Consider the following 18,770-nt stretch of genomic DNA (forward strand, 5'->3'; position numbering starts at 1 on the left):
ATGAAGTCAGAACAAGAGGTCAAAGTTGTACCATGATCCAGCTATTTCATAGTACGCAAGAAATCAGACTTATGTTTTTTATCTTGCGCTTCGCAGAATGTCTTCAGATATTAAGACAAGGAAGAATGAAGTTTATTGCTTTAAAATTGCGCTCACGTGACTTAAAGATGACAATGTGATTTAAATCTGTCTGGCGGAATCGAAATCGTAAACAAATTTCCTTTGTTTGTTTCTTGATGTCTTGCACCCGTTTTTAACACTGGGGATATATGAGACGTGGATCAACAATTTAGGATGGAATCCAGAAAATAAGTAAACAAAGAGTCCAGAAATTCTTACCAAAAATTTACCAGGAATGTGTTCAAATGCTCCTTGGCTGAATTCCTGACAAGAAATCCTTGAAGTTTTAAATATATTACTGTGGGTTCGGATTCAACATCTAACTGTAGGTTCACGCCTCATATAGCTAAAAGGGAACGCTAAACTTCAACTAACTAACTGGATCCGCTAGATAGTAGACCAGTGGGGAATGCAAGTTTTCTTTCCTGTATCGCGCTAAAACAAAAAAAGGGGGGAGTGACTTGTAATAGCAAATGGTATATACTGCCGAGCATGAAAATTTCTATAAATTAAATGTGGTAGAAACGAATGACAATGTTCCTTTGCTTTCCTCTTTTTCTAAATTTTGGAAAGACCTTTTTTTTCTCGTGAACCTTAGAGCATTTTTGTTTCTAGAAGTAATAATTGTCAAAGCTAATTCAGTAAATCTAATATATCGTATAACGAAGCCTATCCTCGGCGGAAACCTGCGCTTTCTCCAAAAACGGAGAAAATTTTAACAATTTCGTAAATTTTCACATACTAGTTGTTGCATACTTCTCCCCAGAATTTCGGAGATCTATAGTTCACGCAAACTCCCCCAGAGGAGACGAAAAGATGTCACTGAGAGAAGTAAATAACCAATATTACAAAAAATATTTTTGTAAAATTTATAATTCATTTGACATCTTTCTAAAGCAATTTTCAAAATATTTGTATAAAATTCTGTTGTATTATTGCAATGGCTTTTTGACATATCAGAAATAGCTTCTACATGAATATTTTAAATATTGTAGAATCATTATACCTTATTGGTTTATTTCTATCAAAATATATATAACCTAATTTTACTGTAACAACAAAATGAACAGGCAATTTCTTCTGAATTTGTTGGAAGAGCGAGGTTCTTTAGTTCAGTGCTATCAATATGATATTTTTCTAAGATCTCAATTTCCAAGAAAGTATAAGGATAATTTGTGAAGGATTTCTTTGTTTAAAAAAGCTAGTAATATTTACGTATTAAATGCGTTGATAATTAATATGTATTGATAATCAACATTCGTGGGTTCTGATAAGTTAATCAATATTATATGTGATTTGCAGACTATTATCTGAATTTTACAAACTAATCAATTCTAAATCTATTAGACTCATCTTTTATGTCTGTCTGCGTTTTGTGACAGAAAATGAAAGTAATCCATGATAAGCTTAATGAAGATTAATACTTGCACTTGTTGTATACCTCTGTATTTTATAACAGTGGTCAGAATTTAAAATGACATTTTAGAGAGACAAAACATATGTACACTCATGTCCAAAAGATTGTCGCATATCTATAACTGTCTTCTTGTAAGAATATAATTTGATAATGATTTTGCAGGGTACTTTTAATACTGATACGATGTGTATAATCGGAAAATGTATATTTGTGGTAAATTTCATAGAAAAGGAATTATAAATACGAAAATTAGAATGAATAAAACAAAATGTTGCTAAATGGATAAGAAGGTTTTATTTTCATTTTATTGTTCTTATTTACAGCTGTTTTGACATGTAATTTACCGCATACATGTCTTTGCCGATTATACACATACTAACATTATAAGAAACACCGGGTGAATTCGTTATCAAATTATATTCCTACAATAGCATATTTATAGACATGCGACAAAAATTTTGGACATGAGTGTACTTTACTTGTATAATCAGACATCAAGCAGACTCTAACTTTGAAACCAATTTTTAACCTAATATAATAAATAATGAAATCTTTAACATCTCATAATTATGCCCTGTAGTCTCGTGCAGTTGAATACCTATGAAAGAAATGTAAGAATATAAGAGGAAACGGAAGAAAATCTAAAGGCACAGTTGTTGACTAACACAAATTCACATGGACTACTTTGCGTTCTACTTCTTAGTAAAGCAGTGGGATATATCGATCAGTTGATATTTCCAAATATTGGGTGCATTTTTTTTTTTTTTTTATATATAGATGCTGGATTGAGAGAAGAATTAATGGGAAATAGGTATTATGATTATCTTATCTCAACCCTCTGAACAAATGTTGAAATTTGAGCTGGCTTTGAAAACCCAGCTTGGACCGTTTTCAGTATACAGTAACCATTGCAACGGGTGTTTGTATTTTCATATGATAAACAAAATTCAAAGAAATACGATGAAACGTATTAGAAAATGTGTTATAATAGTGATGGATATATGATAATGTTACTGTTGCTGAGTTCTAGCGAAATACAAGGTCTCGTCAAAAATTGATACCGATAAAATATCAAAACCTGATCGATATGTCAATTTATCAAAATTTTTAAAAATTATCGAAATATTGAAATATTGATATCGAAATATCGTTCTGTTTAATGTATCTATATTTTCGATGTCGATGTTTTGATAATTTTTTTTAATATTTCGTTAAATCAACATATCGATCAGGTTTTGATATTTTATCCATATTAATTCTTGACAATCAAATCTGGATATAGCTCAACCTTACTCGTGAGCCCCTGTACTCCGCTAGAACTCAGCAATTAACATGACTACATATTCACCACCATTATAACATTTTCTAATACATTTCATCATATTTCTTTGAGTTTTGTTCAACACATGAGAACACAGACACCCAACCAGTAGGGTTCAATTCTGATTATATATATATATATATATATATATATATATATATATATATATATATATATATATATATATATATATGTGTGTGTGTGTGTGTGTGTGTGTGTGTGTGTGTGAGAGAGAGAGAGAGAGAGAGAGAGAGAGAAAGTAAGTGAGCGAAAGAGAAAGAGAGAAATTTTCCTAAATAACCTTTCTATATTGTTTTTAGGTCAGAAGTCAGCCCAATACGGAATATGGTCATGGTTCTACAAGATATTCATTGTCGCATGGATTGTTTTTGGACTAGGGTATCTGGTTATGATTTTGGGTTTCATTACTCGCGCCATGCGATCCAAGCACTTGATTCAACTGGAGAAGAAAATGGCGTATGGTCTCAAAATGACTCAGACCAAACTGCTTCATGAGTTCGTGAAGGATATAGGATATATGAGACGCGTTATCAACGAACTATACTTAAATAAAGTAAAGGTAAGTTACAGCTTCTCTTCTTTTTAAGTGTATAAAGGTAAAGACAAAGAAGACATCTAGTTGCAAAAAGAGAGTTCAGAGTTTTGGAAATTATCTTCCAACAGATCTATATTATTAAAACGAAAGAAAGAATTTCCTCATTTATATGGTTACATACGTCAATAAAGTATTAGCAAATAGCACGAAAATGAAAACTGTGTCTTTCAGGGAAGCCACTAAAATTACAATACATCACACACTACATTGCTTGAGAAATGATAAGCTATGGATAATAATTGCCGATCATTGAATATCGAACTCAAATATGTTATTGTGATATATAAAACAACATCTTTCAATTCAATATATATATATATATATATATATATATATATATATATATATATATATATATATATATATATATATATATATATATATATATATATATATATATTTAATACTGAATTCAAACTTATGATTCTCCATTTGCTACTCTGCCTCTACATTAAATTGAACAATTAAATATTTCAAGATAGTTCAGTTCTTATAAAAAGAAATGAAATGACATTCTTGTAGAGCCTGAGAGTTGATTTTATTTTTAATCTGAAAGTAAATATATATATATATATATTTCAATTTACATGTATTTTCCGGTAAAACAAAATTGGTCTACTGTTTAAGAAATCTGGAAATATGGTAATTCAATTAGAATGATTAGTTACGAAGATACTTAGAAAAAGATAGACTTCTCATGCTTCCCCTACCTAAGGTATATAAAAAAGAAAAGAAATCCAGGATACGAGTCAGAAAACATGCGTGCTAGCCATTCAGTCGATCCAATGGTATTTCTTCAAGTAGAATGTAATCCCTGAAGCAAAACAGAACACTAGTTATAGTTTCAAGAAACGAATAATATTTTTTAAATATAGTATTCAATGCGATCAGAATAACTATTGATCATTGCAAACTTCGTTAGTTTCCAGCGTTTTATTATAAGACTTGATCAATACTAAGCTTTCCTCGTTTAATCTACAATACATGTATGGACATGTGTGGTTTATGTACTTTCTTTTTTGCAAGCCTTCATCTGACTTTCTTATTGTGTATTTCAGACACATGTTGATTTGTTTTAAGTGTAAAAGTGCCGTTAGGAAAAAAATCAAATTACTATGTATTCACAAATAGAAACATACAAGAACAAATGAATAAACAAGGAGCGAATATAACCGATAACATATTTACCACATACTATACTGGCTTAAGCACTTTACATGCTTTGGTCGATTTCCATTCGTTTTGTACAATATGTAATATTTATGAAAACCATCGTTCAATACTGCTACATTTGAATGTAAATAGTCTGTTGATTACAGCAGTGTAAATAATTCATTTCACATGCTTCAGCCATATTACGGAACGAATCTGTCAAAAGAAAGCAATCGTTAACTTAATTCGTAATAAAATCTGTTTTACAAGCACACAAAAGAGTATCGACTGTGTTTAAAAACTTGGTACATAATGAATTCATATACATACAATAAATAGACTTCCGACTATGCGATCTATTGTAGCAGACTGCAGACTGGATAACTAAAATCTGGATAAGCCAGAGTTCTATAATTACTTACTTTATGCCCCATTTACATAATTAAAAACACATTTTTATTCCAAAACCCTTTGTTGTTCGTATCTTGTGACCTCTTAGTACGCCAGTTTATTATAAATGTTTGTTACGAAATGCAACGTACGTTTTAAAAATGTGTTACAGAAAAAGGAAATTCAAGAAGAAGAGTATTGTATACATTTTATGAAAAATTTTATAATGTTTAACTTAATTACAGGAGACAAATTATATTGTATGCTGTATAGTATGAATACACACAAAATATAAACAAAAGAGTAATGCAAAACGTATGACTAATTACTTAAAAGAAAAATGCATTCAACTGTTCATTTATAAATTATCACACGAATATGAGAAAGCAGCCTAAGATAAAAATCAAAACTTACAGTTTTTAGATTTTGATAAAGTACTCGATAGATGACTGCTTCTATTTGGCAAAATCGCGTTTTTAAGAAGATGTAAGATATTTTTAACTAGGTCGAATAGTGGCAAGTCGGATAGTCGAGAGTCTACTGTACTTCTGTCTATTAAATGAACGAATTAATAACTAATTTGGGTTATGAGAGGGTTACTTGCAAAGAAAGAAAGAAGAGAAAGAAATTGACTGATTCTCATTCTTTAATATTAATAATTTCCTCCAGTTACTAACAGTTGGTAATAGAACATTTCTATAATAGAGATAAACGGACTTTAATACAATTTGACTGCATATAAATATGCATGGAAGTTGTAAAAAAAAAAAAAAAAAGTATCAACTTTCTGAGAAAATGACAGATTAAAACCCATTTGGGACCAAATTATTATTTTTCTGATTTCTTTCACATTAAGAATTCAATTTAGTTTATTATTGCCTAAGTATCACGAAAATATAACATTTTGATTTTTCCTGCGCATCAGATGTGACTTACGCCCTGTCCTATAAATAGGACGCTGGTCCTTTCTGATATACTAAAAAGGCCATATTCCTAACATTGCATTCTATTGCTTGAATAAAGCAATTCAAATTTTTACCGCTAAGTGCCTCGAGGCAATGAGTGATCACGGCCGGTCTATCGAAGCACGAAGTCTTCCTGATTAATATATATATATATATATATATATATATATATATATATATATATATATATATATATATATATATATATATATATATATATATATATATATATATATATATATATATGCATGTGTGTTTTGCATTGATGTTTATTTACGAAAATTATACAAAATAAGATATATGACACATAACTAAACATAACGTACAAATACCAGTATTTAGAACACTAAAGAGTTACGTTTGAAGTTCAGATAATTGCTATTTTGTAATTTCGATCTACCTGTGCTAGTTTGTTACACGTGTTTGGCTTTGATTAAAAGTTTATTTTTCTTTGCCTTCTTGGTATTTCACGAAACGCTTTGAAACACAATCTGACATTACACTTTTCAAACTACGATAATGGTATTCAAGTGCATCTATTGTCATGGCATCTTTACGTCTTCCTTTCAATAATGAAGTAACCGCTTCCAGCGAGGCGTACATCATTGAATACATTTGAAGAGGTGACCACCCAGTTTGATATATATGATAGGTATACAGATATGTTGCGTGTAAATGTCAGAAGTTCCATATTGAACTGAGTTGGTTTCGTAAACATAATTATGAGTTTACGATCATCATGTTAATAATTCGTGAAAATATCACCCAATACCACTTCTGGCAACTTACATCACTTCTAATTTTTTGAACTAGTAAGTCAAAGCAGTCGACACTTCCCATATGGCTATTGTAGGATAACATGAGGCTGTTCAAGTCTAATATGTTCATGATGTAGTCGGCTCCACCTCATCGTTCACGAAACACGATGTATGCTGTCAGAATTTGTGGCAATTACAACACGTCAATTGTCATTCTATTTGGCAATGAGAACTTACCATCCCAGTCAAACCTGTATTCATATGAACTCCGTTCATATGTATTTACTCAACCCTTGAATCAGTTAATGGATACTGAGACACACGTTTGCTTTGCAGAGTACCGGTTGCTCTGAATCCCAATTCACGAAGATGTATTAGCAGATCTCTACTTGCGAAAAAATTCTCAAAATATAGCAGATGACTATTCGAACCATCTACAATATCTAGCATATTCAATACCATAGGCGTCTCTGGCCGGGGGGACGAGGGGGTCGCGTCCCCCTAATATTTTGAAGTAGAAAGGTAACAAATGGAATCGAAAATAATAAATAGGTTGGGCTAGGTAGCACCATTTTAATCACTTTCTTCGATGCCCCCCCCCCAAATTTTACATGCCAGAGACGCTAGTGTTCAATACCACTCTGGAATCTTAAGAAAAATCTTCTCTATCATGATGTACATTGTTGCTAGCACTATCCTTTATTTTCATATACTTTCATAGCAGAGATCAAATTTTTATAACGAGTTTTATAATTGTACAACAGAAAATAATGATTGTTCTTTATATGTACATCATAACGAACTGTTTCCTTCACTATAGCTATATTGCACTGTGTCACTGTTGAAAATATACAAAAGAATATCTCTGTAGGTGATTTGTTTACAACATTTCACTTTCAGTTAGCTAAAGTTTCTGTCAGTTTGTACACCAACTTGGGGAAGCTTTGTGTATGATGCGTATTTCTTTTTTCAAATTTGAACATTATTATTCAGCACTTTTCTTTTTCTACCACTTATTTCTCTACTGTAGTCACACTAAAGCTTAGATGTAAATTGCATTCAATTGAGAAAAGTAAAAAATTGTAGTTGTTAAGCATTGAACAATGAATGATAAGCGTAAGAACGCGAAAAATCAAGGGCGTCAGTCTATCTATACATTCGCTTTTATTACTTAGTAGTATATTGCTTTGGACCAGCGTCCTATTTATATGACACTAATGTTTCAACATCTATAGCACCGAAAGTAATAACAAAACTAAAATAACTTTTTTATAGTCTGATTGCCGCGTACCTATTGCTGCATAATATATATAAATTAAATGCATTGTTTGTATTAAAAACAAAAAATAACGTTGCCCGAAACATACCTAAATAAAGTAACTTACACAGATAAATTTAAGCGTCCTTCTTTTACAGAGGGAAAGGAAAAAATGTATCAAAAAATTACAGTGCATTATGACAGGTCTCCAATTGCTCCCTGTAATTAGCAGAACACGAAACCCTTATTCTTCTTTGTTATAAAAAATAAAATATCAAGTGTCCTAAAAATAGGACGCTGGTCCCAAATGGGTTACAAATTAGATTGCAGATGTTTAACTCAGTTAGAATGTTGTGCGTGAGTTTGATTCCTAAAGAAGATACAGCTTTTTCGATATTGACATAGTATTGTGAAGCAATTAAATTAGTAGAAATCCCTACTACTACACATTAACAAATAACAAAACATATGGCCCACCAGAATTATCTGTGATCTGCATATCATAGGTTTAGCTACTAGTTAACTAACTGTCAGTATTGTGTTCTAATAATGTTCTATATAAACTACACAATGTGTGAGATTTGAAATAATTTACAACTATGACAATATTAATCTCTAACCTGCAGAAATACAAATCCAATAAATAAATAAATAAATAAAGCTATTCTGGACTTTTCTGAAATCTATTTAAGATAATTTATTTCGAAGGGTGTCTATTGTTTTCATGCAATCTGTTATTTGCAGGAAAGAGATTACGTTTTGACTTTCAGGTCTCAGAAGTGCCTTATCTTAGGATTATTTTAGGGTTCGAGATAATATATATATATATATATATATATATATATATATATATATATATATATATATATATATATAAAATAAAAATTGTGAAAATCTGATGTTTTACAATTGCCTAATATTTCACCGTAAGTTTTTAGAATACTTCCTATGGCCAGAAATACACTCTTAAGAGATTTCTGAATTTTTACTGTAAAATATCCAAACTGTTCAAATTATACAAGATTTTCACTGTAAATTTTAAGAGCATTTCTTGAAAACATGTATTAATATGGATATACGAAATTTATGATAATTGTATTATGGAAGTCGCATATTTTAAGTTTTAGTTATATAAACTTCTGCTAACAGCTATAAAGAAACATTAGGCATAAACAAAAAGGCAGATCACATTTTCACAAAAGTGCTTTCTACGTAATATACAGATCCACTGATAGCACAGGAACAATTCTGGCTATAAAATCGTAACATTCACTTGATTTATTTATTTTTTTTTTCTGTTTGTTTTGAGTGTTGACTTAAACCATTTTCATTTAGCTACGGAGCATTTAATACAGTTTTCTGCCCTGACGAGTTTCATGAAATGGAGTTAATCTATCAGCTTTGGATATGAGAAAGCAAAATAGCTAGGAATTTCACTTCATTTAAATTCGTTAAATCAGGGATGACTGTATAGAAAACCAGTCTGGTAATCTATATTAAATGAACTAAATCTATCATTTTAGGTCCTAACGGTTGTCATAAAATGAGGTTTCTCTTACATTTCTCAGATGGACAAAATCAATTAAGCCAAGTCTTGATTTTGAAAAAAAAAAAAAACTTATTTACGCGATTGATTCTAAGGAACTACATTTTCGGTCTAATATTTTTCATTAAATGGAGTGCAATAGATAAAAATATAATACCATATTTGCTTATACCTTCAAAGGCAAAAGCTCTTCTTTCTCTCTCTCTCTCTCTATCTCTCTTTCTTTCTTTCTTTCTTTTTCTTTTTTATAATGGAGGAATGATAAACAAGACTGAAATTCAATTTGCTACGATTATCCGAAAATGCTTAATTTTTTTCTCTGAAAGAAAAAGAAATAAAGAGATAATTAGGATGTAAAATATTCTTTCCCAAATGGCAGTCCTCAGGCCTCTAGGGGTCCGTTGAACAAATTTAAAGGGTTTGTGGCATTATTTACATTTCATAATTTATAAAAGATATAACTAATGTCATGGACCGCCTGTACGTATGTACTGTACGTTATATGCTTATAATATAAAGATTTTGTTGTTAATATTGTTTCGACCTCTCAGCTGCTTGTGCTGCTACTACTATTACGTAGATACCGAAATTTAAAGGGATGGATCCGCACCTTGCATTAAAAATAAGGTCTTCACAACTCCGAAGTAGTTGGGAACAACTGATGTAAGTTAATAATAAATGAAACGAAATCTTCAGTTAACCGTCCCACAGTTATATCCTTTAGGCTAAAGGACACGGATGATCAAGGAAAGTGAATGATTTTAAAGGAATTAGTGGAATTAATGTGGAAGAAAACGGGAGAACCTTGAAGAAACGAAGATACGATGTTTATCCGTTTGTCCATCACTCGATTTGGCATCGAACAGGGGATACTACATATATATATATATATATATATATATATATATATATATATATATATATATATATGTGTGTGTGTGTGTGTGTGTGTGTGTGTGTGTGTGTGTGTGTGTATGTAAAATTTCTTGACCACAAAGGTTGATTTTTTTTCAGTGTTGCTAACCTCTATAAAAAAAACTTTATTTGCTAAGATATCGTTATTCAAGTGTGAAGAATAGTAGTTAAGTGGATGTTATGCAAAGTGCACGAGTGCATGTGGTAGAAACATCTCACGTTTCCCCTTGAAATAAGGCCATTCACTTTCCCTCTGGCTTGCATCATTGAGTCACCTTGTCACGTTCTATCTCCTATTGTATACAAATCAACTAATTAATTCTCTCGCTTTTAACAATTAATTATAAAGCTGTTTCTATAAGAACGTAGCAGATGCTTTGAGCTCTTTTTATCAACTTGTGTATTGAACCCATTCCATGCACTTAACCTTCCGGTCTGGATGTATACATATTTTGAACGATTATAAAATAAGATTATTAAGATGTGTCTAGAGTTTTGTGAAGAAGATAAATGTAAAAAAAATATTAAGTTATCCCAGTGGACATTATGGTCCAGTAGCAGCACTAAAAGTACAGATCAACGAAATTATAAACATGAAAGAAACAATTTAACTTCGAATGCTTTCTCTTTCAATGGCGACTTTTCGACTTCTTTTTTTTTTTTCATTTACATAATCTTTATTTGCAGTACTGAGATATGGACCTATAACTTGGCGCATAATCCCTTTTCAGTACTAAGGTTGTGTAATGAGAATCTAACCAGCTGAGCATACAGAAATTGTTACAGTTTCAGAGTTGTAGGCATCTCTAACCTTGATATATCAATATGGCGTGAAGTCCTCATATGCTACAATCAGAGTATTTATACATCGTATAAAAGAAAGATTTATATAGATAGGAAAGAAAATATATTTATTGCCTACTGACTTAGAAAATACTTTTGACCGAGTGAACCGAGATATCTTGATGTGAGTGCAATAAATGAGTGTTGCGATGGAATAAAAGAACTTATAAACAAACTTATGAACAAATGTTGAAAGGGGGATATGAAATTGAGAAACGTGTACGATAGACACATTACCTCTCACCATCATCATTCAATATTTATTAGAAGAAGTAATGAGGAAATGTCTACTGCATTAAAGATAGCAATTCTTACCACAAAATAAACAGATTGGAGAAATCTAGAAGATTCCAATTCACAACAAAGGACCAACCAGAGTAGCAATAATAACATAATATATTTAATTATCGTCCAACAACTGCCATATTTCCTTCTCAATGCTATTTTTATTTTCTGACATATCTTCTGTCAAAAGTCCTTTATAAAACAGTTTCTTCTCAAGTAATATCCTAATTCATAGTGGTTATAGATAAAATATTATACCCATCTTCACTTTCTTCTGTCAATAGCGCCTAAAGGAGGCTTTGGAGGCTCCTCTTGTTCACCTCTTTCGGTGAACAGAGGAGGTATTGTTCACCTCTTTCCAACTTTTGATAATACTTCCTATTTCCTTTTATCTTCACTCTTCCAGTTTTTTAAAAAAAATTTCTCCATACGCATATCTCCAATGCTTTCATGAATGTTTTGTCTTTTGTTCGAAATGTTCACGTTTCTGTTCCGTACAATATTTATTATACTTGACTCGGGCCTTTCGTTGTAACTGCATAATAATACGAAAAATACTGTTTACTTCTTTTTACAGGTTTCATACGTCATTCCTATCCAATCCTTTCTTTGCTTGTCCATTTAAATTTCTAATAATACTACCAAAGGAATGGAAAATCATTTCTTGTTCAATATTCTCCACTTCTGCTTCTGTAAGTTCTTTTTCCTGCAATCACCATGAGTTTATCTTCTTAACATTTTTTTGAATAGCATATACATTTATTTTGTTATATGTCTTTTTTTTCACTTTTTAAACATATCCTATTAATATGTATTAGAGATTCTGCTACAGAATGTACAAACCAAATGCACTTAACTCTTTTTTCATACTTTTTTACTATATGCAGTGGCTGTCTTCTCTTTGTTCTCTCTGCGTGGTTCACTCAGAACACGAGCAACAAATTGTGATGTCACCGAGCAAGCATCTAGTTGGAAGTGAATGCTGTATACTTCAATATACATAATTCAAGAGGTTATGCAATTTGAAACATAATTATGAATAGCGGGTTGCATAGTATCAGGTATATTCAATTTCATAAAATATCCCTGTGTTTATTATTATTATTATTATTATTATTATTATTATTATTATTATTATTATTATTATTATTATTATTATTATTACCTAGGTATTATTAAAAGCTTAAACATTTACGTCAATTTGACATTGGGTACTATTTCTCAAATGAAACCAACTCTTTTTCCAGATCGACTAACGCGCGCACCTTCGGTGCACGGGGTCTCGGGCATAATTCCCAGTGGGAGAGATATTTCAACGCATTGCGGTTGTTAAGATTCCACCTTAAAGAATCCTGTAGGTGTCGGTGCTGCAAAGTGACCCTAAACTCTAACTAGGAATGCGCACGAGATGAGTCGAGACAGAATTTTCCTGACAAAATTCGAGCGGAGACACAGCTCTTCCAACAGAGAAATATACGTTTTTCGAGTCAGACATCACTTTTACAGCACAATTACGAGACGAGATAACCTCAAATTATGTCCTGTGCTCATCCCTAACTCCAAACAACAACGATCCCTCCTCCCCCCCCCCCCACGATATGCAAACTGGATAGTTCTGGAGCCCTGTGTATTTCTGAATTACATCAGCTATTTGGTTTCACGCAGTTTCCCCGAACAATATATAGATCGATGTAAGGAAACGTAATGTGCAAAGTGTAATAGAAAAGATTTCTAATGTAGTTAGAACCACGACCTACCCATATAATAGACTAAATTAGCGCCGCATAGAACGTACGACAAAAGGTAAAATCCTTGAGTGAGTTTAGATGTTGAGTCACAGTGTAAGACGTCAATAGTATGACGTATTTACTTGATCAAGAAGATGCTTTGCTTTCAGAGTTCCTCACGTTTCTTGTAGTTGTCAATAGATGGCAGCGCTATGTAAAATGGTTCAGAGAATGTTTATTATGACATTCACTTTTATTACATTCGTAAATGTTCGCATTTCCGTCAGGGCCGATGGGAAAGGAAATTTTATCCTTTCTTCCTCCCCATCTTAGTTTTGTTGATATTTTAATATTGATATATTAATATTCTAGCATTCTTGTACGCAGTTTATTTTAAATATATACCTGTATATTGCAATTTTTATAAAAATTTTAAGATTAAAAAACAAGAATTTGAGGAATGATCCAAAAAATTAATCAAAAGATTGCGATCTTGGCTAATAATCAGTTTTCGGTTCAGGGGCCACAAAATTTTTGAACAACGCCTAAATCAAGTTTTCGCATTTTCTACGGAATAAGCACAGTTCTCTAGATATAAGGTGTACAGGAAAATTTTTAATTGAAATATATTAGATCTTTTGATCAACTAAATAAATAGCACATTTGTAAAATATATTTTCATATCCGAGCAGAAACAAAACTATTTCCATGAGAAGAAAACAATCAAATTCTATTATTATTATTATTATTATTATTATTATTATTATTATTATTATTATTATTATTATTATTATTATTATTATTATTATTATTATTTTAAAGGAGTTTGTCTACGAAATACTCCTTTCTATGTTTCTATTCATGTCCAAATCTCCGTTCATGAGACACAAACTCTCAAGAATACTTTATAGACCACCATCAACTTTGGAGGGGCCGCGGTGGCTCAGTGGTAGAGCGTTTACTTCTGGTGCTTGGGGTCCCGGGTTCGATCCCAGTTCCCGCCAAGTGAACTTTGTGGTGGACAAACACCGTGTGCGTGGGTTTCCTCGGGGTTCTCCCGTTTCCTCCCACTTTCTTCATTCCACCATTTCCTTCATTACTCATTATCACCGTCTCCTTTAACCTAACCGGCATAACCGTGGGAAGTAAAACTCAAAGATTTCATTTCATTTTCCATCAACTTTGGCCATGACATACAGACTCAAAGTTAGGAATTGAGCTCACATTGGTGGATCTAGAAGGTAAAAACTTGGAGGGGGCGTTGTGGCCAGAACCCAGACTATGATAGGTATATCATGAGTTACAATATTTCAAAGGTCCTGCAGAAATTTTCAACTTAACTCTCTCTTGTTGGATATTATGGCTAGGTTGGACATTGACATTGTGGACTTCAAGTATTGTTTTACACATTGCATAACAGAAAAACTATGAGTGAAACTATGTCTAACGTTTCAAAAATTTTCCAATAAAGGATAAAAGGATCTTACTAAAAACTTTCAAACATATACACGGTATTTCTAAACAATACCGACAACGTTTGGGAATAATTCCTGACACCAAGAGAAGACAAAAAGTATAGAACAACCTGAGTGCACAAATGCATCCTTTCGGAGTTATAAGCTATCGAAAACATGATAAAATCAACTGTAAAGGACCATAGCTCCAAAACTATGTTACCTACCGTAATTGGGTCAAGACTTCATTTAGGAACTAATATGTCTGCTATCCAAAAATACATGTTTCAGAATCTTAAGGTATTCACGCACAATTTTTATAGAGGGAGTTTGGCTACGGGTATAGAATTTGAAGTACTCACCAACTACCTCTATAAAAATTGTTGTGGAAGTACCGCAGGTTTCTGAAACATGGATATTTGAATAGGGCACATGTCAGTTCCTAAGTGAAATCTTGACTCGACTACGGTAGGTCCCATAGTATTGGAACTATGTACCTTTTAAGTTCATTTTTTTATGTTTCTGCAGCCTATAACTCCGAAAGGAAGCATTTGTGCACCCAGGTTGGTGTATAGTTTTTGTCTTATCTTGGTGTCAGAAATCACCTCCCAAACGTACTCGGTGTTGTTTTGAAACACCCTGTATAAATAATAAATTGAATTATTTTTGTCTCTCAAAAAACTGGAGGAATATCTCCCAGCTCCGGGCTAAGTTCACCACTGCGATCTCGTTAATCGAAGTGATCCATCCAGTTGATCCCAAGATATGGACATTCAAAAATCGATTACCCATGTATTCCTATGAAATTAATTATGGATGTCATCCTTTCTTCATAGACTACCCGCAGTACCATTAAGATTAGCGGGTTAGTATCTTAGTCTGCGAAATTTTACTATGTCCGTGAAATACAACAATAACGTGAAATATAATGGCTTTCTACTCAAGAACTCTAAAGACTTAAATATTTTCTATTTTAAAATAGTCGTTCATCTTAAAGTATATTCCATTTAATTTGAGGTAAAATGCTGTATCTAACAAGTAAGCCTAGGGTTGGTAAAATTTAAGCCTAGGGATGTTAAGGACTTTGGCTTACCAAAAAATAATCCAAACTCGTTCACGTGGTGTACACCCTGACGCTATGTTTTTTTTCTGTAACAAAGGAAATATAGAGCACTATAAATCTAAGTACAATAATAATTTATGAAAAAGCCTCCTTCGTGGCTTAGTAGTTATTGTTCTTCCTTCTTCATGGGTGGCACGGATTCGATTCCCAAATGAAAGCTCGTGCGCTTCGGATTCCACGTAAAGATGTAAGTCTCACGTTTCGCACAACTTAAGTGTTGAAAAGATACCGAAAATTTCAAAGAAATAAGATGATCTATCAATGTTTTAAAGGGAGACCAGTGCACAATAAGGAATATTTCATACGCGGAATGTTCAATATTATTTGAGTCAGAAGTAGGATATAATTTAATACAATTTTATTCGAATATCCACGAGAAATGCTCTCGATTGAAAACACTGACTATTTTGAAATATTTAATGTTATGGGAAAAGCATAGAAACTACAAAATTCTGGAAATTATAAATCAGGAATCCCCAACATATTACACGCCTGCTGCTAGTGGCATACGGACACTTCCTATCTGGCACGTTTGAAGCTTCAATATAATTTTTATTTGATGAAATAAAATTATTTCTGTATTTTATTTAATGAAGTAGCTGAGTCAGAAGCATTGGAGTTTGAAAATCAGTACGGATGCTCTAATTCACAGTCTAACACCAAACAAATGGTCTGAGGATATGAAATACCCACGGGCTTAGAGTCCAGAACACTTTGAAAATTTGCCTTGCAGAATATACACCTTTAGGTATTTTTTTGAGTGAAAATTCATTTTTTTTCCACAGTGGAAAACATTCTTGAATCATACCAGTAAGATGATGGCGTACCAGTAAGATTCTAGGGGTCTAACCCCTCTTACATCTCGTTACGCCATTCTGAACGCTAACCTTTGATTTACAAATTTTAAAATGAAAGAAAGCAAACGAAGTTAGGTAAAAGAACAAAATCGAAGTGCATATTTTTGTATCATGACCATGTATACAATACAATAAATTGAAATGAAAGACTTTAGTCCCATGTTTGCGAAATTTCTAGTTCTCAGTCATAGAGAAAGCGTTCCGTCAAACAGTCGATCGTTTGATGAATATTTTCGCCACTGTGTGCCTTACGAGCATTTAAGATACAGGGTGAAAGATTAGAATGTCCTATTTTTCCTTTCTTTTTCTTTTTTTTATTTTTTGTCTCTTATTTGTGAGGGTGCTCAGCACCCTCACAAAAATTTTGAAAGGTGCTTGAGCACCGGACCACCCCAAGAGCCGGCACTTCTGAGCTCAGTTATTGATAAACAGAACCTCCAACACAAAGATTTTAGGAATGACAAAAATAATGTCATTCAAAGTAACGTTAAGTGACACATTCAAGGCTGCTCATAAAAAGAGGCTTGTGATGGATGTATTAAAGTTAAGGTATTATTATTATTATTATTATTATTATTATTATTATTATTATTATTATTATTATTATTATTATTATTATTGAATGTCCTAAAATGATATAAACGAAAGGATCAGAATAATCAGAAGATATATGCACCCGGATCGAAATTAAGTTAAATTTGTCTTGGTAATGTGTTTTGACCTGTGTATCTCTTGTAAGAATCTTAAAATCTCAAAGAACATAACCTATGAACATATGCGGAAAAATAGTTGCTTTTGTCAAATGTATTACATATATGGAGAATAGTTTTAGTCATTGATTTCTGTGACCCTAAGAAGTAGATATTTCGTTCTTACTATCAACATTACACAAAACTCATTTCACAATATTCTTGTTTCTTCTTCTTAGCCAGTATATGATGATGAGGACAATGAAGATGGCAAGTCCAAAATGTCTCGCACTGGAAGTTTACCCAATCTGAGTATTGTAGATGAATTGGCTGACGATAAAAGTGGAAGTGATATTTTAGGAGGTCCGCCAAGACAGAGATCCTACTCAGATCGCTTCGAGCAAAGACATAAGTTGAAACGAAACAAATCAGAGACTGATCTTCGCAGAATCAATCGACGTAAGACATTTGCATCTGTGTCCATCATGGAACCTACAGAGCTGTTGGTTGAAATGGTTGGAGCCCTCAGCGGAGCAAACTCAGAAGATTTAATTGAAGAAATTGCAGCGTCTATTGGTGAAGCTGATATTGAGGATGATGATAGCCGATTAGAACAAGAAGATATTATGCAGGGTGTCGAACTGTTCAGCGAAAAGGATATTTTGGCAAGTGAATACTATCGACCAGCATCTTCTACTGGACCGACAACCAAAGATGATGTTGAAATGATGAGGAATGGCGGCATTCCAACTTACAGAACACCAATCATTGAGTCGATAAATGGATTTGCTACTCCAGCTACTGCAAATGAGCAGAATAGAACAAAGAGCAGGTAAATAAAACATTATTATTATTATTATTATTATTATTATTATTATTATTATTATTATTATTATTATTATTATTATTATTATTATTATTATTATACTGTAGAAGTATTAAGCATTGCATTCAATGCGATAATGTTTGGTAATCGCTGAATATCTATTCAATGTAATTACAGTAACATTAAATCAAAGTTCAGTGTGTGGCCTCCAGATTTAAACATAAAATTATTAAAACATTAAAGGATGCTGGTATCAACATATATCTTTTATCAAGTAAGTCAGAATTCAATGACAGAAAACTCAAAATTGAGATTGTGGCCCTTTTGTCCTCACGAAAATTTTTAATTTAACTATAATTCTTTATTCAATATAAAAATAACTAGTAGTACAATCGCCGCGAAAAAAGCATTCCTGCTTCTAAGAAAGGTAGTTTGTTAATAACATTATAAATATAATTTGATCAATTTTAATACGTATCGGAAAAGGTACTAAAATTGATCAAATCAT

The 18,770-nt window shown here is 32.2% G+C and overlaps 1 protein-coding gene across 1 annotated transcript in view; it reads left to right on the forward strand.

Annotated features, from left to right (window-relative positions):
- LOC145694883 (open rectifier potassium channel protein 1-like) overlaps positions 1-18,770 on the forward strand; it is a 180,783-nt gene that overhangs the window by 153,125 nt on the left and 8,888 nt on the right. The window contains exons 6-7 of the mRNA XM_081771598.1: positions 3,179-3,438; positions 17,676-18,268. Of these exons, the coding sequence (XP_081627724.1) occupies positions 3,179-3,438; positions 17,676-18,268 (853 nt within the window). The remainder of the gene's footprint in view (positions 1-3,178; positions 3,439-17,675; positions 18,269-18,770) is intronic.

The sequence above is a fragment of the Thermobia domestica genome, chromosome 9 (genome assembly GCF_964235325.1).
Source record: "Thermobia domestica chromosome 9, izTheDome1.hap1.1, whole genome shotgun sequence".
Taxonomy (NCBI): domain Eukaryota; kingdom Metazoa; phylum Arthropoda; class Insecta; order Zygentoma; family Lepismatidae; genus Thermobia; species Thermobia domestica.